The following is a 22,836-nucleotide window of genomic DNA, read 5'->3' as shown; positions in this document are numbered from 1 at the left end:
TATTACTTTACTGTAGTTATCTTTATTGTATCAGATAATAGCACTGTTTATCTGACAGTACAATGAATTTAGCTGTATTACTTTACTGTAGTTATCTTTATTGTATCAGATAATAGCACTGTTTATCTGACAGCACAATGAATTTAGCTGTATTACTTTACTGTAGTTATCTTTATTGTATCAGATAATAGCACTGTTTATCTGACAGCACAATGAATTTAGCTGTATTACTTTACTGTAGTTATCTTTATTGTATCAGATAATAGCACTGTTTATCTGACAGCACAATGAATTTAGCTGTATTACTTTACTGTAGTTATCTTTATTGTATCAGATAATAGCACTGTTTATCTGACAGCACAATGAATTTAGCTGTATTACTTTACTGTAGTTATCTTTATTGTATCAGATAATAGCACTGTTTATCTGACAGTACAATGAATTTAGCTGTATTACTTTACTGTAGTTATCTTTATTGTATCAGATAATAGCACTGTTTATCTGACAGCACAATGAATTTAGCTGTATTACTTTACTGTAGTTATCTTTATTGTATCAGATAATAGCACTGTTTATCTGACAGCACAATGAATTTAGCTGTATTACTTTACTGTAGTTATCTTTATTGTATCAGATAATAGCACTGTTTATCTGACAGCACAATGAATTTAGCTGTATTACTTTACTGTAGTTATCTTTATTGTATCAGATAATAGCACTGTTTATCTGACAGCACAATGAATTTAGCTGTATTACTTTACTGTAGTTATCTTTATTGTATCAGATAATAGCACTGTTTATCTGACAGTACAATGAATTTAGCTGTATTACTTTACTGTAGTTATCTTTATTGTATCAGATAATAGCACTGTTTATCTGACAGCACAATGAATTTAGCTGTATTACTTTACTGTAGTTATCTTTATTGTATCAGATAATAGCACTGTTTATCTGACAGCACAATGAATTTAGCTGTATTACTTTACTGTAGTTATCTTTATTGTATCAGATAATAGCACTGTTTATCTGACAGCACAATGAATTTAGCTGTATTACTTTACTGTAGTTATCTTTATTGTATCAGATAATAGCACTGTTTATCTGACAGCACAATGAATTTAGCTGTATTACTTTACTGTAGTTATCTTTATTGTATCAGATAATAGCACTGTTTATCTGACAGCACAATGAATTTAGCTGTATTACTTTACTGTAGTTATCTTTATTGTATCAGATAATAGCACTGTTTATCTTTGACAGCACAATGAATTTAGCTGTATTACTTTACTGTAGTTATCTTTATTGTATCAGATAATAGCACTGTTTATCTGACAGCACAATGAATTTAGCTGTATTACTTTACTGTAGTTATCTTTATTGTATCAGATAATAGCACTGTTTATCTGACAGCACAATGAATTTAGCTGTATTACTTTACTGTAGTTATCTTTATTGTATCAGATAATAGCACTGTTTATCTGACAGTACAATGAATTTAGCTGTATTACTTTACTGTAGTTATCTTTATTGTATCAGATAATAGCACTGTTTATCTGACAGTACAATGAATTTAGCTGTATTACTTTACTGTAGTTATCTTTATTGTATCAGATAATAGCACTGTTTATCTGACAGCACAATGAATTTAGCTGTATTACTTTACTGTAGTTATCTTTATTGTATCAGATAATAGCACTGTTTATCTGACAGCACAATGAATTTAGCTGTATTACTTTACTGTAGTTATCTTTATTGTATCAGATAATAGCACTGTTTATCTGACAGCAGTACAATGAATTTAGCTGTATTACTTTACTGTAGTTATCTTTATTGTATCAGATAATAGCACTGTTTATCTGACAGCACAATGAATTTAGCTGTATTACTTTACTGTAGTTATCTTTATTGTATCAGATAATAGCACTGTTTATCTGACAGCACAATGAATTTAGCTGTATTACTTTACTGTAGTTATCTTTATTGTATCAGATAATAGCACTGTTTATCTGACAGCACAATGAATTTAGCTGTATTACTTTACTGTAGTTATCTTTATTGTATCAGATAATAGCACTGTTTATCTGACAGCACAATGAATTTAGCTGTATTACTTTACTGTAGTTATCTTTATTGTATCAGATAATAGCACTGTTTATCTGACAGCACAATGAATTTAGCTGTATTACTTTGCTGTAGTTATCTTTATTGTATCAGATAATAGCACTGTTTATCTGACAGCACAATGAATTTAGCTGTATTACTTTACTGTAGTTATCTTTATTGTATCAGATAATAGCACTGTTTATCTGACAGCACAATGAATTTAGCTGTATTACTTTACTGTAGTTATCTTTATTGTATCAGATAATAGCACTGTTTATCTGACAGCACAATGAATTTAGCTGTATTACTTTACTGTAGTTATCTTTATTGTATCAGATAATAGCACTGTTTATCTGACAGTACAATGAATTTAGCTGTATTACTTTGCTGTAGTTATCTTTATTGTATCAGATAATAGCACTGTTTATCTGACAGCACAATGAATTTAGCTGTATTACTTTACTGTAGTTATCTTTATTGTATCAGATAATAGCACTGTTTATCTGACAGCACAATGAATTTAGCTGTATTACTTTGCTGTAGTTATCTTTATTGTATCAGATAATAGCACTGTTTATCTGACAGCACAATGAATTTAGCTGTATTACTTTACTGTAGTTATCTTTATTGTATCAGATAATAGCACTGTTTATCTGACAGCACAATGAATTTAGCTGTATTACTTTACTGTAGTTATCTTTATTGTATCAGATAATAGCACTGTTTATCTGACAGCACAATGAATTTAGCTGTATTACTTTACTGTAGTTATCTTTATTGTATCAGATAATAGCACTGTTTATCTGACAGCACAATGAATTTAGCTGTATTACTTTACTGTAGTTATCTTTATTGTATCAGATAATAGCACTGTTTATCTGACAGCACAATGAATTTAGCTGTATTACTTTACTGTAGTTATCTTTATTGTATCAGATAATAGCACTGTTTATCTGACAGCACAATGAATTTAGCTGTATTACTTTACTGTAGTTATCTTTATTGTATCAGATAATAGCACTGTTTATCTGACAGCACAATGAATTTAGCTGTATTACTTTACTGTAGTTATCTTTATTGTATCAGATAATAGCACTGTTTATCTGACAGCACAATGAATTTAGCTGTATTACTTTGCTGTAGTTATCTTTATTGTATCAGATAATAGCACTGTTTATCTGACAGTACAATGAATTTAGCTGTATTACTTTACTGTAGTTATCTTTATTGTATCAGATAATAGCACTGTTTATCTGACAGCACAATGAATTTAGCTGTATTACTTTACTGTAGTTATCTTTATTGTATCAGATAATAGCACTGTTTATCTGACAGCACAATGAATTTAGCTGTATTACTTTACTGTAGTTATCTTTATTGTATCAGATAATAGCACTGTTTATCTGACAGCACAATGAATTTAGCTGTATTACTTTACTGTAGTTATCTTTATTGTATCAGATAATAGCACTGTTTATCTGACAGCACAATGAATTTAGCTGTATTACTTTACTGTAGTTATCTTTATTGTATCAGATAATAGCACTGTTTATCTGACAGCACAATGAATTTAGCTGTATTACTTTACTGTAGTTATCTTTATTGTATCAGATAATAGCACTGTTTATCTGACAGTACAATGAATTTAGCTGTATTACTTTACTGTAGTTATCTTTATTGTATCAGATAATAGCACTGTTTATCTGACAGCACAATGAATTTAGCTGTATTACTTTACTGTAGTTATCTTTATTGTATCAGATAATAGCACTGTTTATCTGACAGCACAATGAATTTAGCTGTATTACTTTACTGTAGTTATCTTTATTGTATCAGATAATAGCACTGTTTATCTGACAGCACAATGAATTTAGCTGTATTACTTTACTGTAGTTATCTTTATTGTATCAGATAATAGCACTGTTTATCTGACAGCACAATGAATTTAGCTGTATTACTTTACTGTAGTTATCTTTATTGTATCAGATAATAGCACTGTTTATCTGACAGCACAATGAATTTAGCTGTATTACTTTACTGTAGTTATCTTTATTGTATCAGATAATAGCACTGTTTATCTGACAGTACAATGAATTTAGCTGTATTACTTTACTGTAGTTATCTTTATTGTATCAGATAATAGCACTGTTTATCTGACAGCACAATGAATTTAGCTGTATTACTTTACTGTAGTTATCTTTATTGTATCAGATAATAGCACTGTTTATCTGACAGCACAATGAATTTAGCTGTATTACTTTACTGTAGTTATCTTTATTGTATCAGATAATAGCACTGTTTATCTGACAGCACAATGAATTTAGCTGTATTACTTTACTGTAGTTATCTTTATTGTATCAGATAATAGCACTGTTTATCTTTGACAGCACAATGAATTTAGCTGTATTACTTTACTGTAGTTATCTTTATTGTATCAGATAATAGCACTGTTTATCTGACAGCACAATGAATTTAGCTGTATTACTTTACTGTAGTTATCTTTATTGTATCAGATAATAGCACTGTTTATCTGACAGCACAATGAATTTAGCTGTATTACTTTACTGTAGTTATCTTTATTGTATCAGATAATAGCACCGTTTATCTGACAGCACAATGAATTTAGCTGTATTACTTTACTGTAGTTATCTTTATTGTATCAGATAATAGCACTGTTTATCTGACAGCACAATGAATTTAGCTGTATTACTTTACTGTAGTTATCTTTATTGTATCAGATAATAGCACTGTTTATCTGACAGCACAATGAATTTAGCTGTATTACTTTACTGTAGTTATCTTTATTGTATCAGATAATAGCACTGTTTATCTGACAGCACAATGAATTTAGCTGTATTACTTTGCTGTAGTTATCTTTATTGTATCAGATAATAGCACTGTTTATCTGACAGTACAATGAATTTAGCTGTATTACTTTACTGTAGTTATCTTTATTGTATCAGATAATAGCACTGTTTATCTGACAGCACAATGAATTTAGCTGTATTACTTTACTGTAGTTATCTTTATTGTATCAGATAATAGCACTGTTTATCTGACAGCACAATGAATTTAGCTGTATTACTTTACTGTAGTTATCTTTATTGTATCAGATAATAGCACTGTTTATCTGACAGCACAATGAATTTAGCTGTATTACTTTACTGTAGTTATCTTTATTGTATCAGATAATAGCACTGTTTATCTGACAGTACAATGAATTTAGCTGTATTACTTTACTGTAGTTATCTTTATTGTATCAGATAATAGCACTGTTTATCTGACAGCACAATGAATTTAGCTGTATTACTTTACTGTAGTTATCTTTATTGTATCAGATAATAGCACTGTTTATCTTTGACAGCACAATGAATTTAGCTGTATTACTTTACTGTAGTTATCTTTATTGTATCAGATAATAGCACTGTTTATCTGACAGCACAATGAATTTAGCTGTATTACTTTACTGTAGTTATCTTTATTGTATCAGATAATAGCACTGTTTATCTGACAGCACAATGAATTTAGCTGTATTACTTTACTGTAGTTATCTTTATTGTATCAGATAATAGCACTGTTTATCTGACAGCACAATGAATTTAGCTGTATTACTTTGCTGTAGTTATCTTTATTGTATCAGATAATAGCACTGTTTATCTGACAGCACAATGAATTTAGCTGTATTACTTTGCTGTAGTTATCTTTATTGTATCAGATAATAGCACTGTTTATCTGACAGCACAATGAATTTAGCTGTATTACTTTACTGTAGTTATCTTTATTGTATCAGATAATAGCACTGTTTATCTGACAGCACAATGAATTTAGCTGTATTACTTTACTGTAGTTATCTTTATTGTATCAGATAATAGCACTGTTTATCTGACAGTACAATGAATTTAGCTGTATTACTTTACTGTAGTTATCTTTATTGTATCAGATAATAGCACTGTTTATCTGACAGCACAATGAATTTAGCTGTATTACTTTACTGTAGTTATCTTTATTGTATCAGATAATAGCACTGTTTATCTGACAGCACAATGAATTTAGCTGTATTACTTTACTGTAGTTATCTTTATTGTATCAGATAATAGCACTGTTTATCTGACAGCACAATGAATTTAGCTGTATTACTTTACTGTAGTTATCTTTATTGTATCAGATAATAGCACTGTTTATCTGACAGTACAATGAATTTAGCTGTATTACTTTACTGTAGTTATCTTTATTGTATCAGATAATAGCACTGTTTATCTGACAGCACAATGAATTTAGCTGTATTACTTTACTGTAGTTATCTTTATTGTATCAGATAATAGCACTGTTTATCTGACAGCACAATGAATTTAGCTGTATTACTTTACTGTAGTTATCTTTATTGTATCAGATAATAGCACTGTTTATCTGACAGCACAATGAATTTAGCTGTATTACTTTGCTGTAGTTATCTTTATTGTATCAGATAATAGCACTGTTTATCTGACAGCACAATGAATTTAGCTGTATTACTTTACTGTAGTTATCTTTATTGTATCAGATAATAGCACTGTTTATCTGACAGCACAATGAATTTAGCTGTATTACTTTACTGTAGTTATCTTTATTGTATCAGATAATAGCACTGTTTATCTGACAGCACAATGAATTTAGCTGTATTACTTTACTGTAGTTATCTTTATTGTATCAGATAATAGCACTGTTTATCTGACAGCACAATGAATTTAGCTGTATTACTTTACTGTAGTTATCTTTATTGTATCAGATAATAGCACTGTTTATCTTTGACAGCACAATGAATTTAGCTGTATTACTTTACTGTAGTTATCTTTATTGTATCAGATAATAGCACTGTTTATCTGACAGCACAATGAATTTAGCTGTATTACTTTACTGTAGTTATCTTTATTGTATCAGATAATAGCACTGTTTATCTGACAGCACAATGAATTTAGCTGTATTACTTTACTGTAGTTATCTTTATTGTATCAGATAATAGCACTGTTTATCTGACAGCACAATGAATTTAGCTGTATTACTTTGCTGTAGTTATCTTTATTGTATCAGATAATAGCACTGTTTATCTGACAGCACAATGAATTTAGCTGTATTACTTTACTGTAGTTATCTTTATTGTATCAGATAATAGCACTGTTTATCTGACAGCACAATGAATTTAGCTGTATTACTTTACTGTAGTTATCTTTATTGTATCAGATAATAGCACTGTTTATCTGACAGCACAATGAATTTAGCTGTATTACTTTACTGTAGTTATCTTTATTGTATCAGATAATAGCACTGTTTATCTGACAGCACAATGAATTTAGCTGTATTACTTTGCTGTAGTTATCTTTATTGTATCAGATAATAGCACTGTTTATCTGACAGTACAATGAATTTAGCTGTATTACTTTACTGTAGTTATCTTTATTGTATCAGATAATAGCACTGTTTATCTGACAGCACAATGAATTTAGCTGTATTACTTTACTGTAGTTATCTTTATTGTATCAGATAATAGCACTGTTTATCTGACAGCACAATGAATTTAGCTGTATTACTTTACTGTAGTTATCTTTATTGTATCAGATAATAGCACTGTTTATCTGACAGTACAATGAATTTAGCTGTATTACTTTACTGTAGTTATCTTTATTGTATCAGATAATAGCACTGTTTATCTGACAGCACAATGAATTTAGCTGTATTACTTTACTGTAGTTATCTTTATTGTATCAGATAATAGCACTGTTTATCTGACAGCACAATGAATTTAGCTGTATTACTTTACTGTAGTTATCTTTATTGTATCAGATAATAGCACTGTTTATCTTTGACAGCACAATGAATTTAGCTGTATTACTTTACTGTAGTTATCTTTATTGTATCAGATAATAGCACTGTTTATCTGACAGTACAATGAATTTAGCTGTATTACTTTACTGTAGTTATCTTTATTGTATCAGATAATAGCACTGTTTATCTGACAGCACAATGAATTTAGCTGTATTACTTTACTGTAGTTATCTTTATTGTATCAGATAATAGCACTGTTTATCTGACAGCACAATGAATTTAGCTGTATTACTTTACTGTAGTTATCTTTATTGTATCAGATAATAGCACTGTTTATCTGACAGCACAATGAATTTAGCTGTATTACTTTACTGTAGTTATCTTTATTGTATCAGATAATAGCACTGTTTATCTGACAGCACAATGAATTTAGCTGTATTACTTTACTGTAGTTATCTTTATTGTATCAGATAATAGCACTGTTTATCTGACAGCACAATGAATTTAGCTGTATTACTTTACTGTAGTTATCTTTATTGTATCAGATAATAGCACTGTTTATCTGACAGCACAATGAATTTAGCTGTATTACTTTACTGTAGTTATCTTTATTGTATCAGATAATAGCACTGTTTATCTGACAGTACAATGAATTTAGCTGTATTACTTTACTGTAGTTATCTTTATTGTATCAGATAATAGCACTGTTTATCTGACAGCACAATGAATTTAGCTGTATTACTTTACTGTAGTTATCTTTATTGTATCAGATAATAGCACTGTTTATCTGACAGCACAATGAATTTAGCTGTATTACTTTACTGTAGTTATCTTTATTGTATCAGATAATAGCACTGTTTATCTGACAGTACAATGAATTTAGCTGTATTACTTTACTGTAGTTATCTTTATTGTATCAGATAATAGCACTGTTTATCTGACAGCACAATGAATTTAGCTGTATTACTTTACTGTAGTTATCTTTATTGTATCAGATAATAGCACTGTTTATCTGACAGCACAATGAATTTAGCTGTATTACTTTACTGTAGTTATCTTTATTGTATCAGATAATAGCACTGTTTATCTGACAGCACAATGAATTTAGCTGTATTACTTTACTGTAGTTATCTTTATTGTATCAGATAATAGCACTGTTTATCTGACAGCACAATGAATTTAGCTGTATTACTTTACTGTAGTTATCTTTATTGTATCAGATAATAGCACTGTTTATCTTTGACAGCACAATGAATTTAGCTGTATTACTTTACTGTAGTTATCTTTATTGTATCAGATAATAGCACTGTTTATCTTTGACAGCACAATGAATTTAGCTGTATTACTTTACTGTAGTTATCTTTATTGTATCAGATAATAGCACTGTTTATCTGACAGCACAATGAATTTAGCTGTATTACTTTACTGTAGTTATCTTTATTGTATCAGATAATAGCACTGTTTATCTGACAGCACAATGAATTTAGCTGTATTACTTTACTGTAGTTATCTTTATTGTATCAGATAATAGCACTGTTTATCTGACAGCACAATGAATTTAGCTGTATTACTTTACTGTAGTTATCTTTATTGTATCAGATAATAGCACTGTTTATCTGACAGCACAATGAATTTAGCTGTATTACTTTACTGTAGTTATCTTTATTGTATCAGATAATAGCACTGTTTATCTGACAGCACAATGAATTTAGCTGTATTACTTTACTGTAGTTATCTTTATTGTATCAGATAATAGCACTGTTTATCTTTGACAGCACAATGAATTTAGCTGTATTACTTTACTGTAGTTATCTTTATTGTATCAGATAATAGCACTGTTTATCTTTGACAGCACAATGAATTTAGCTGTATTACTTTACTGTAGTTATCTTTATTGTATCAGATAATAGCACTGTTTATCTGACAGCACAATGAATTTAGCTGTATTACTTTACTGTAGTTATCTTTATTGTATCAGATAATAGCACTGTTTATCTTTGACAGTACAATGAATTTAGCTGTATTACTTTACTGTAGTTATCTTTATTGTATCAGATAATAGCACTGTTTATCTGACAGCACAATGAATTTAGCTGTATTACTTTACTGTAGTTATCTTTATTGTATCAGATAATAGCACTGTTTATCTGACAGCACAATGAATTTAGCTGTATTACTTTACTGTAGTTATCTTTATTGTATCAGATAATAGCACTGTTTATCTGACAGCACAATGAATTTAGCTGTATTACTTTACTGTAGTTATCTTTATTGTATCAGATAATAGCACTGTTTATCTGACAGCACAATGAATTTAGCTGTATTACTTTACTGTAGTTATCTTTATTGTATCAGATAATAGCACTGTTTATCTGACAGCACAATGAATTTAGCTGTATTACTTTACTGTAGTTATCTTTATTGTATCAGATAATAGCACTGTTTATCTGACAGCACAATGAATTTAGCTGTATTACTTTACTGTAGTTATCTTTATTGTATCAGATAATAGCACTGTTTATCTGACAGCACAATGAATTTAGCTGTATTACTTTACTGTAGTTATCTTTATTGTATCAGATAATAGCACTGTTTATCTGACAGCACAATGAATTTAGCTGTATTACTTTACTGTAGTTATCTTTATTGTATCAGATAATAGCACTGTTTATCTGACAGCACAATGAATTTAGCTGTATTACTTTACTGTAGTTATCTTTATTGTATCAGATAATAGCACTGTTTATCTTTGACAGCACAATGAATTTAGCTGTATTACTTTACTGTAGTTATCTTTATTGTATCAGATAATAGCACTGTTTATCTGACAGCACAATGAATTTAGCTGTATTACTTTACTGTAGTTATCTTTATTGTATCAGATAATAGCACTGTTTATCTGACAGCACAATGAATTTAGCTGTATTACTTTACTGTAGTTATCTTTATTGTATCAGATAATAGCACTGTTTATCTTTGACAGCACAATGAATTTAGCTGTATTACTTTACTGTAGTTATCTTTATTGTATCAGATAATAGCACTGTTTATCTGACAGCACAATGAATTTAGCTGTATTACTTTACTGTAGTTATCTTTATTGTATCAGATAATAGCACTGTTTATCTTTGACAGCACAATGAATTTAGCTGTATTACTTTACTGTAGTTATCTTTATTGTATCAGATAATAGCACTGTTTATCTGACAGCACAATGAATTTAGCTGTATTACTTTGCTGTAGTTATCTTTATTGTATCAGATAATAGCACTGTTTATCTGACAGCACAATGAATTTAGCTGTATTACTTTACTGTAGTTATCTTTATTGTATCAGATAATAGCACTGTTTATCTGACAGCACAATGAATTTAGCTGTATTACTTTGCTGTAGTTATCTTTATTGTATCAGATAATAGCACTGTTTATCTTTGACAGTACAATGAATTTAGCTGTATTACTTTACTGTAGTTATCTTTATTGTATCAGATAATAGCACTGTTTATCTGACAGCACAATGAATTTAGCTGTATTACTTTACTGTAGTTATCTTTATTGTATCAGATAATAGCACTGTTTATCTGACAGCACAATGAATTTAGCTGTATTACTTTACTGTAGTTATCTTTATTGTATCAGATAATAGCACTGTTTATCTGACAGCACAATGAATTTAGCTGTATTACTTTACTGTAGTTATCTTTATTGTATCAGATAATAGCACTGTTTATCTGACAGCACAATGAATTTAGCTGTATTACTTTGTTGTAGTTATCTTTATTGTATCAGATAATAGCACTGTTTATCTGACAGCACAATGAATTTAGCTGTATTACTTTACTGTAGTTATCTTTATTGTATCAGATAATAGCACTGTTTATCTGACAGCACAATGAATTTAGCTGTATTACTTTACTGTAGTTATCTTTATTGTATCAGATAATAGCACTGTTTATCTGACAGTACAATGAATTTAGCTGTATTACTTTGTTGTAGTTATCTTTATTGTATCAGATAATAGCACTGTTTATCTGACAGTACAATGAATTTAGCTGTATTACTTTACTGTAGTTATCTTTATTGTATCAGATAATAGCACTGTTTATCTGACAGCACAATGAATTTAGCTGTATTACTTTGCTGTAGTTATCTTTATTGTATCAGATAATAGCACTGTTTATCTTTGACAGCACAATGAATTTAGCTGTATTACTTTACTGTAGTTATCTTTATTGTATCAGATAATAGCACTGTTTATCTTTGACAGCACAATGAATTTAGCTGTATTACTTTGCTGTAGTTATCTTTATTGTATCAGATAATAGCACTGTTTATCTGACAGCACAATGAATTTAGCTGTATTACTTTACTGTAGTTATCTTTATTGTATCAGATAATAGCACTGTTTATCTGACAGCACAATGAATTTAGCTGTATTACTTTACTGTAGTTATCTTTATTGTATCAGATAATAGCACTGTTTATCTGACAGCACAATGAATTTAGCTGTATTACTTTACTGTAGTTATCTTTATTGTATCAGATAATAGCACTGTTTATCTGACAGCACAATGAATTTAGCTGTATTACTTTACTGTAGTTATCTTTATTGTATCAGATAATAGCACTGTTTATCTGACAGCACAATGAATTTAGCTGTATTACTTTACTGTAGTTATCTTTATTGTATCAGATAATAGCACTGTTTATCTGACAGCACAATGAATTTAGCTGTATTACTTTACTGTAGTTATCTTTATTGTATCAGATAATAGCACTGTTTATCTTTGACAGCACAATGAATTTAGCTGTATTACTTTACTGTAGTTATCTTTATTGTATCAGATAATAGCACTGTTTATCTGACAGCACAATGAATTTAGCTGTATTACTTTACTGTAGTTATCTTTATTGTATCAGATAATAGCACTGTTTATCTTTGACAGCACAATGAATTTAGCTGTATTACTTTACTGTAGTTATCTTTATTGTATCAGATAATAGCACTGTTTATCTGACAGCACAATGAATTTAGCTGTATTACTTTGCTGTAGTTATCTTTATTGTATCAGATAATAGCACTGTTTATCTGACAGCACAATGAATTTAGCTGTATTACTTTACTGTAGTTATCTTTATTGTATCAGATAATAGCACTGTTTATCTGACAGCACAATGAATTTAGCTGTATTACTTTACTGTAGTTATCTTTATTGTATCAGATAATAGCACTGTTTATCTGACAGTACAATGAATTTAGCTGTATTACTTTACTGTAGTTATCTTTATTGTATCAGATAATAGCACTGTTTATCTTTGACAGCACAATGAATTTAGCTGTATTACTTTACTGTAGTTATCTTTATTGTATCAGATAATAGCACTGTTTATCTGACAGCACAATGAATTTAGCTGTATTACTTTACTGTAGTTATCTTTATTGTATCAGATAATAGCACTGTTTATCTTTGACAGCACAATGAATTTAGCTGTATTACTTTACTGTAGTTATCTTTATTGTATCAGATAATAGCACTGTTTATCTTTGACAGTACAATGAATTTAGCTGTATTACTTTGCTGTAGTTATCTTTATTGTATCAGATAATAGCACTGTTTATCTGACAGTACAATGAATTTAGCTGTATTACTTTACTGTAGTTATCTTTATTGTATCAGATAATAGCACTGTTTATCTGACAGCACAATGAATTTAGCTGTATTACTTTACTGTAGTTATCTTTATTGTATCAGATAATAGCACTGTTTATCTGACAGTACAATGAATTTAGCTGTATTACTTTACTGTAGTTATCTTTATTGTATCAGATAATAGCACTGTTTATCTTTGACAGCACAATGAATTTAGCTGTATTACTTTACTGTAGTTATCTTTATTGTATCAGATAATAGCACTGTTTATCTTTGACAGCACAATGAATTTAGCTGTATTACTTTACTGTAGTTATCTTTATTGTATCAGATAATAGCACTGTTTATCTTTGACAGCACAATGAATTTAGCTGTATTACTTTACTGTAGTTATCTTTATTGTATCAGATAATAGCACTGTTTATCTTTGACAGCACAATGAATTTAGCTGTATTACTTTGCTGTAGTTATCTTTATTGTATCAGATAATAGCACTGTTTATCTGACACTACAATGAATTTAGCTGTATTACTTTGCTGAAGTTATCTTTATTGTATCAGATAATAGCACTGTTTATCTGACAGCACAATGAATTTAGCTGTATTACTTTGCTGTAGTTAGCTTTATTGTATCAGATAATAGCACTGTTTATCTTTGACAGCACAATGAATTTAGCTGTATTACTTTCCTGTAGTTACTACACCCTTACCGTCAACAGTTGTAAATGTTTTGCCTGTTATACTGGTTTCATTATTGGTGTAGTTAATACACCCTTACTGTCACAGTTGTAAATGTTTTGCCTGTTATACTGGTTTCATTATTGGTGTAGTTAATACATCCTTACCGTCACAGTTGTAAATGTTTTGCCTGTTGTACTTGTTTCATTGTTGGTGTTGCAGTTTATAACAACTGTAAACTCATTTCTGTTCCTAATCTTATCAAGTTCTTACTGTGAGAAAAAGCTAGGTGCCTTCCATATTTTGTATTCAAGACATTACCAGGCTACCGTAAAATTATGTTACTTTAAAAGTCTTGTGGTATTAGAGGTAAAGCTGCAGGTGTGAAATTGCTGGAGAGTTGGGTGGACCATGTGATTCAGTAAGCAGTGTTTACTGTTGCTCGACCCACAGACATTGAGGAGCAAAAATGACCGCCCTAGCCTATAGCCTCTGCAAATAGAAGATTAATCAGTACTTCACTGTGAGAAATGCCAAAGTGTTAGCGCTGGGTAAGCAATACTGACATCTCACAATGACTAGCATCTGCCCCAAAAAACCTGTTGCCCCGTTAACAGAAAAGTATTGATAGTACTAAAGATTTTCCATTCTGACTGGTGATTTTTCTGCTTCACAGCTGGCCAATCAGCAGCACAAGGGCATCTGAGGAAGGGATCCAGAGTTTCTGGAAGCTCAACGGTTGCTGTGTCTTGGGAAAGACACAACACAAAGGCTACTACGGGAGTGGGAATGATGAACATCCAGTGTCACCTGGGTCAAGATGATGCTATGACTACCATCTTCATCCTCTCTCTCATTACCTTTCAGGTCACGCCAGTATGTAGTGGGAATGATGAACATTGTGTCACCTGGGTCAAGATGATGCTATGACTACCATCTTCATCCTCTCTCTCATTACCTTTCTCATCATGCCAGTATGTAGTGGGAATGATGAACATCATGTCACCTGGGTCAGGATGATGCTATGACTACCATCTTCATCCTCTCTCTCATTACCTTTCAGGTCACGCCAGTATGTAGTGGGAATGATTAACATCGTGTCACCTGGGTCAAGATGATGCTATGACTACCATCTTCATCCTCTCCCTCATTACCTTTCAGATCATGCCAGTATGTAGTGGGGAATGATGAACATCGTGTCACCTCGGTCAAGATGATGCTACGACTACCATCTTCATCCTCTCCCTCATTACCTTTCAGGTCATGCCAGTATGTAGTGGGAATGATGAACATCGTGTCACCTGGGTCAAGATGATGCTACGACTACCATCTTCATCCTTTCTCTCATTACCTTTCAGATCATGCCAGTATGTAGTGGGAATGATGAACATAGTGTCACCTGGGTCAAGATGATGCTATGACTACCATCTTCATCCTCTCTCTCATTACCTTTCAGATCATGCCAGTATGTAGTGGGAATGATGAACATCGTGTCACCTGGGTCAAGATGATGCTATGACTACCATCTTCATCCTCTCTCTCATTACCTTTCAGATCATGCCAGTATGTAGTGGGAATGATGAACATCGTGTCACCTGGGTCAGGATGATGCTATGACTACCATCTTCATCCTCTCTCTCATGACCTTTCAGGTCACGCCAGTATGTAGTGGGAATGATGAACATAGTGTCACCTGGGTCAAGATGATGCTATGACTACCATCTTCATCCTCTCTCTCTCATGACCTTTCACATCATGCCAGGATGTCGTGGGAATGATGAACATCGTGTCACCTGGATCAAGATGATGCTATGACTACCATCCTCATCCTCTCTCTCATTACCTTTCAGATCATGCCAGTATGTAGTGGGAATGATGAACATCGTGTCACCTGGATCAAGATGATGCTATTACTACCATCTTCATCCTCTCTCTCATGACCTTTCAGGTCACGCCAGTATGTAGTGGGAATGATGAACATAGTGTCACCTGGGTCAAGATGATGCTATGACTACCATCTTCATCCTTCTCTCTCATGACCTTTCACATCATGCCAGGATGTCGTGGGAATGATGAACATCGTGTCACCTGGATCAAGATGATGCTATGACTACCATCCTCATCCTCTCTCTCATGACCTTTCACACCATGCCAGTATGTAGTGGGAATGATGAACATCGTGTCACCTGGGTCAAGATGATGCTATGACTACCATCTTCATCCTCTCGCTCATGACCTTTCACATCATGCCAGTATGTCGTGGGATGGGAAGGGAAGCATGCAAGACAGAGCGCGATCCATTTGAGGGAGTCGGCATCTGGTTCCCAAGGCTCCTTGTTGGGTGCTCATGAGCAGAACTTTTTCAGGTGTTGTTTGGAGGTTCAAACAGGTCTATCTCTAGGACACCCCACATGTGCACTATGTGATGAAAAAGACATCCCTGTGCAACATCCATTCACGTTGATTGATCACTTGACCTGCTGAGTTGATTCACTACCTTAGACAGCAGTGCTATCGCTCAGGCAGATGTGGTGAGCCGACAAACAGGAAAACAACTCTCTCTCTCATTTGCTAAAACACCACGAGTGTTACACTGTCATTGTCTAAGTGCCTGGAGGGTGTCCTCATTCCACACTGGCATGAAGGCCTTCAGCGTCTGCATAAAGGCTATCACATCCTTCACATTTACATGTTTTCTCCTTTGGGCTGCACTCCACAAACCCTGGACTTCAAATTACTGTGGCCAGGTCTGAAGCATCTGTAGTTAGGGAGTGTCTGAGTGGGGGTTTCAGAGTGAAAGAACCTTCCAACTGCGGCTCAACTTAGGTGGACTATCAATTCAACTTCTTGGAAATGCAAGGTAACATAAGAATAATTTCTTCCAGTAACTGGGACTGTTGGTTCCAGATCAGCCTCATGTTCCACTGAAGTCTCCTCACTTGCAATGTCTAGATGTACTGCCAAGGTGCCATGTACCTTATAACCAAATGTTAGTCTCTGCCTGACACCACCCCTTTTTTGTTCCAGTTCATGGAAGTATTGTTCCAAATGTTCCACTTGCTCTTCTGGGAGGAACATTTTCTTACAACTTCAGTCTTAAAGTCAGCCCAGAAATAGAAATCCAGGGAGTTGAAGGACAACTGGAGATTTTGGAAATACCACGTGATGAAGGCAAGGTTCTTTGTCCACCTCCTCCTGGGATCGTGCCTGAATGAGGCATTCATCTAAGTACAGGCAAATTGGAATGCCCTCTATCATCCTATATGCAATTACTGGAGTCAGACACAACGTAAAGACTCTGGCAGCAGTAGCCAATCCAATGGGGAGGAAGTAAACTGATTGAGAAAGCTCATGAGGTCCATTGTGAAGAGGGATGGGGAGGTAGGCATCCTTGAAACCTCAGGTTACAATCAAGGCCTATGGTAACAAGAGAGGTGACATGGCCTAAAGTTAACATTCTGAATTTTGGGACCTTGACAAATGTACTGGATTTTGATAGGTCCAGAACAGGTGTCCAAGGCCTTTCCTTTCTAGGAATTAGAAAAAGTCTTGAGTAGAATCCCCTGCATTAGTATTTAAGGGCACCAGCTGCATTACTCCTAACGAAAGGAGAACTGCAGAATGGATGAAATCGGGTGAATCTGTTCCTTTGGTAAAGGAGGGACCTCTACCAACTTTGGTCTTTTTACAAGTTGCAGTCTAATACTGGAAAGCCCGTGTTCTTCTGCTTGCTGAAACATATTACTTTATACCATGCTATATTATTTTATATAGTTATTTTCATTATGAAAACTAGCCTATTACATTTTTTATCCTTTCTTGATTATTACTCTATTCCAAATGCCACAGAGTTTTGCATCACTCTAATTACTACTCAGGAACAGGCTTGCCACTTATGAAGCATTTTTCTGGACTATACAAAAATCAGAAGCTCTGTTTAGCAGTGTAAACATAATGCCAGAAAAAAACCTTGGTCTTTTTTTCCCTCAAAAAGCATTTCTAGAACAATGTGGCGGAGTCCAAGATATTCTTAAACAAAAAAAAGTAATGCAATGTGAAGTCCAATATTAGGATAAGAATAAATAAAATGAAAGGGATGTTCCACCCTAATGACATACGAATTTATGTCATAAAATGGGCATGAACGTGGGTAGAAATGGAGTGTGAGCAGAGTCACCAGTAGAGCAGGGGGCTTGGCTTTGGTCTAGTTTTTAACATTGCAAACAGCGGCAACCCTAGTTAGGAATCTACTGAAAGACTGAAGTGGCTTACAACGCTTTTAACGCAAGTCTTGAATGGGAAGTAAAAGCAAATGCAGATCCTACAGTTTCAACTCCTCATTTTAAATGTTGAATACCTATATCATTCTGAGATGATCACTTTTGAACAATTGTTTGAAGTGACATGGATATTTCACACTTACAAATTTACATTTGTCAATTTCTCACTTGCATCAGCATCTTGAAAAGCCTGTAGAGGTTTTTTTTTTTTTTTTTTTTTTTTTTACAAAACCCATGCAGCATTTACGATTAACTTTCATAATGAATGTCATTCACCAGTATATTGTGCATGACTTTAAAGCAAGTGTTATCACAGCAGATCTGCTGCTAAAAAGTGATCCTTACCACTCTTCTGTTTCTTCACTGTTATCACAGCAGATCTGCTGCTAAAAGACTATCCTTACCTCTCTTCTGTTTCTTCTCTTCTTATTGTGCATGACTTTACAGCAAGTATTATCACAGCAGATATGCGGCTAAAAGATTATCCTTACCTCTCTTCTGTTTCTTCTTTTCTTCTTCCTCTCCTCCTCCTACAGTTTGTGGTTCACCACCGCCAGCATCCTGCTTAGGAGAATTACCTTTTGGAAAAAGAAATATCCACTGTTACCAAGTTTTGTGCCAAGACTATGCATGCTTTAGCTACTGTGTTCTCAGATGTGCAACACATTTTAGGTTTTCTTAAAAGGCAAGAGAAATACTCAAACTTCAGATCAGCAGAATTACAAAAAAATTGTTTTGACATCAGTTATACAAGCTGCCCTTTCCGGGCAAATTGCTCCATGGATGAGGTGTGTAAAAATGTTCAAGAAGTGAGAAACAGGAGTCAGTCAAGGACTTAAAGTGAAACAAGGGGTACACTAATATTCATAATGAATACCTACAACACAAAATACACAGTAGCATAGACAACACAAGTCACAATGGTGGCCATGAACTGCAAACAGCAAAAACATAAAACCATGTGGTTATTTCAACAATGAATTTAAGCTCATGATAAACTAACACTGGGTAAAAAATAGTTCATAGGTGTGTACTAGGCTAATGGCCCTAGAACTTTTACAAGCCTAGCCCATAGGACTACCCTGGCATCATGCCACCGGACCGTAGTTCTAGTGCCTCTGTAGAGCAGAGCCACTGGAGTGATCCATAGGGTGAATTTTCTATTTATCATCCACTTATCAAGACTTCTCTTGAAGAGGGCCAGTGAGGTGCTCTGCTTGACATGTATGGGAAGTCTATTCCATAGCTTGGGAAGTCTCTGGGTTATGAACCTGTCCCCTCCAACATGTTCTGTTGATTGTGGTAATGAGGTTGAGGTCTCTCGAGCATGTGGTGCAGAGGGACTGGGATTTCTTTAGATGTAGCATTTCTAACAAAGCTGGGTCAGACATGACTTTGAAAATCAAGCAGAGATCACCCCTAAGTAGGAGATATGAGACAGAATAGTTGGAGTTTGAGTCTGTCCATAAAGGACAAGTGTTTAAGGCCAAGGATCCTCTGAGGTACTTTTGCGGCCTCTCCAGTTATTGCAGGTCTCTAGTGAGATGCATGCCAAATGGGGCATTGTACTTGATGATTGGCCTAAGGAGGGAAGAGTAGAGGGAGACAATGACCTCTTTCTTCCTGGATGTAAAACCCTTAGTAATGAGATGTGCCACACAGGACTTTCTGACCACAGTGGCAATGTGGTGGTCAAGAGAGTTTGCTGTCGACCTGTGTTCCTAGATCTCTTACATCTTCTGTGTTCAGTGGACTACTATTGATGTGGTAATTCAAGGGAACCAGGTTTTTCCTAAGGGGGATGACACATTTTTTGGCATTGAGCTTAAGGCCATGGTTCTGACACCAGTCATTGGTCTCCGTGAGGTCTTTCTGGAGGATGTCAACATCACTTGGGGAGTTAATAATAGCTCCCACCTTGCAATCGTCTGCAAAGTTTGTCAGCCAGAGTCCCTTCTTGTTGGCCTGGACTTCAGAGAAGTAGATACCAAACAGGAGAGGACCCAGGACCGAAACTGTGGGAATCCACAGTGACTGGTCAACAGTCTGACTTGGAGTCAGCTACTTTCACACTGTGTGTTCTACCTGTGAGCCATTTTGCAACCCACCTAGTGATATACGGGTTGATGCCTAGATTAGTGAGTTTTTCTAGGATTCCTGAGTGGGGAATGGTAGCAAAGGCCTTGGCCAGATCAAAGTAGGCTGTATGAACCACCTTGCCTTCATCCACAGCTCTGGTGACGGACTCAAAGGCGTCTACCTATTTGAGCAGGCATGATCTACCTTTCACAAAACCAAACTGTGTAGGATCCAGAGTTTGGAGATTCCCTATATCCTTGTTTATTAGGGCCATGATGATGCATTCCATAGCTTTGCAAATCAGACTAGTCAGGCTAATGGGGTGATAGTTCCCAGGGTCTGTAGTCGCTCCTCCCTTGTGAAGAGGGATGACTGTAGCAGTGTGCCATTCAGTAGGGACAAAGACTGAGGTGAGGCTGTGATTGAACAGGGCACATAGATAAGGTGCCAGTTCACTCTGTAGTTCATGTAGAACACAGCCGGGGATATTGTCAGGTCCCACAGAAGCTGTATTCTTGGCCTTGGACAGTACTGTTTTAACCTGTGCAGCAGTAATACTGGGTGCCTGGCAATCTACTGGTATTGTGATTGGTCCTTTGGGGGGGGGGGTAAAATTGGCACAATCTGTCGGCCAGTATATTGGCAATATCTGTTGGCTCGATATAAGAGGTACCATTGTGCAGTAGCTCAGAACAAATCTGGGTATTGCCATGAAAATTCTTTACATAACTATAGAAGGCCTTGTGGTTGTCTTAACTATCTGCTGCAATTCTGTTTTCACAGCTAGCTTTAGAGGATTTGACGAGGGATCTCAATCTTTTGTTGAGGCTGATAAGGGAGATTTTCCAGTCTTGGGACTTCACCTTATTCCACATCAGTTTCCTCCTTGTGTTGTAGAGTTTGTTTACGGCAGGGGACCACCAGATTGGCTTCCTTTTTTTGGAGAGTGTGTCTTGGTTCTACTAGGTATCGCGAGATCCATGCATTTTTGTGTACGTGTTCGTACAGTGCATTGGTGTATGATTCGGTGGTCATGCAACTATTCTCCATTTGCATGGGTGTCGTGAAGTTAGTCACCTCTGTTTTTAGGAGCCCAAAGTTAGCTTTGGAGAAGTTTTTCATGGTGGTTACCTTTGTTGGGGTGGTGGGAGGGCTGTAGATTTCCAAGGTGATTAGTTTGTGGTCGGATCTAACCAGGGCTGAGTTGACTACTGATGTAGAGCAACAGTCACCCATTTTAATAATGACCAGGTCAGGGACGCTGCTACCTCTATAGTGGGGTAAGAACAAGATGGTCCAGGGTACTGGATTTAATGAATTCCAGAAAGCAATGGGCAAGAGTATTGGTACACGAGTAGTTTTCCCAGTTAATGGAGGGGGCAGCTGAAGTCACCCAGTATGTGTGTGTTAGGTTGGACCCTAATATTAACGTTCTATCAGAGTTGTTGCTTTTCATTTGTCTTCAACCTGTGGGACTCCGATCCGGCATGGATCAGACTCCGACTCCAGCATTGGATCCAAAATCAAAGCGTCTCCCCTAACCATAATGCCCTGCTCTCCCTTCTCCCCTCAGATCGAGTTTGTTGCAGAACAGCACCAACCCTATTACAGCATAAACGCCTTTTATTCCGGACCAAAAAGGGCATCAACACACACAGATTCAGCTTAAGCCAATAGCCGCTTCTGTCCAGTCCACTATACAGTCCAAAAAAAGGCATGGGGAAGAAGGGAGGGAAGGTTGAAGACAAATGAAAAGCAATAACCCAGATGGAACGTTATGGTAAGTACATAACTAATTTACCTGAAGTGGTTTTCATTTGATCTTCAACCAGTCCTCATCTACTATAACCCTCAGAGGTCCTCATGGAAGGATATTCCGGAGCACAGCTAAACTAAGGATGCTCTGCTCCTGGAACAATCCAATTTGTAATGGGAAATAAAGGTATACGACAAAGCCCACGTAGCAGCAGAACAAATATCACCAATAGGAACCCTGGACCAAAAGGCCGAAGAAGAGACTGATCTGGTGGAATGCATCCAGATGGGGCCTGGAGGGAACACTTTTGGATCGATAGGGCAAAGAAATGCACTGAAAAATCCAGTGAGCAAGAGTAACTTTAGAAACAGGCTTTCCCAAATGGGGCTTAGAAAAGAAAAACAGCTGATCCGATTTTTGCAAATCTTTGGTTCTATGCAGATAGAAACACAACTGCCTGTGTACATAAAGTGCAATTTGTACTCCCCTCCT

General features: G+C 34.5%; 2 protein-coding genes across 3 annotated transcripts in view; both read right to left on the bottom strand.

Moving 5' to 3' along the window:
• Positions 1-22,836, bottom strand: part of CCDC62 (coiled-coil domain containing 62) — a 1,334,937-nt gene that overhangs the window by 863,703 nt on the left and 448,398 nt on the right. The gene's annotated exons all lie outside the window — the stretch shown is intronic.
• Positions 1-22,836, bottom strand: part of DENR (density regulated re-initiation and release factor) — a 486,191-nt gene that overhangs the window by 193,258 nt on the left and 270,097 nt on the right. For both annotated transcript variants that reach the window (XM_044068910.1, XM_044068911.1), the window contains exon 5: positions 19,001-19,087. In XM_044068910.1, coding sequence (XP_043924845.1) covers positions 19,001-19,087 — 87 coding nt within the window. The remainder of the gene's footprint in view (positions 1-19,000; positions 19,088-22,836) is intronic.

The sequence above is a fragment of the Protopterus annectens genome, chromosome 4.part0, assembly GCF_019279795.1.
Source record: "Protopterus annectens isolate FY-2018-M chromosome 4.part0, PAN1.0, whole genome shotgun sequence".
In the NCBI taxonomy this organism is placed as follows: domain Eukaryota; kingdom Metazoa; phylum Chordata; order Ceratodontiformes; family Protopteridae; genus Protopterus; species Protopterus annectens.
The sequence above is the reverse complement of the archived record's forward strand: the minus strand, read 5'-3'. Positions and strand labels throughout refer to the sequence as shown.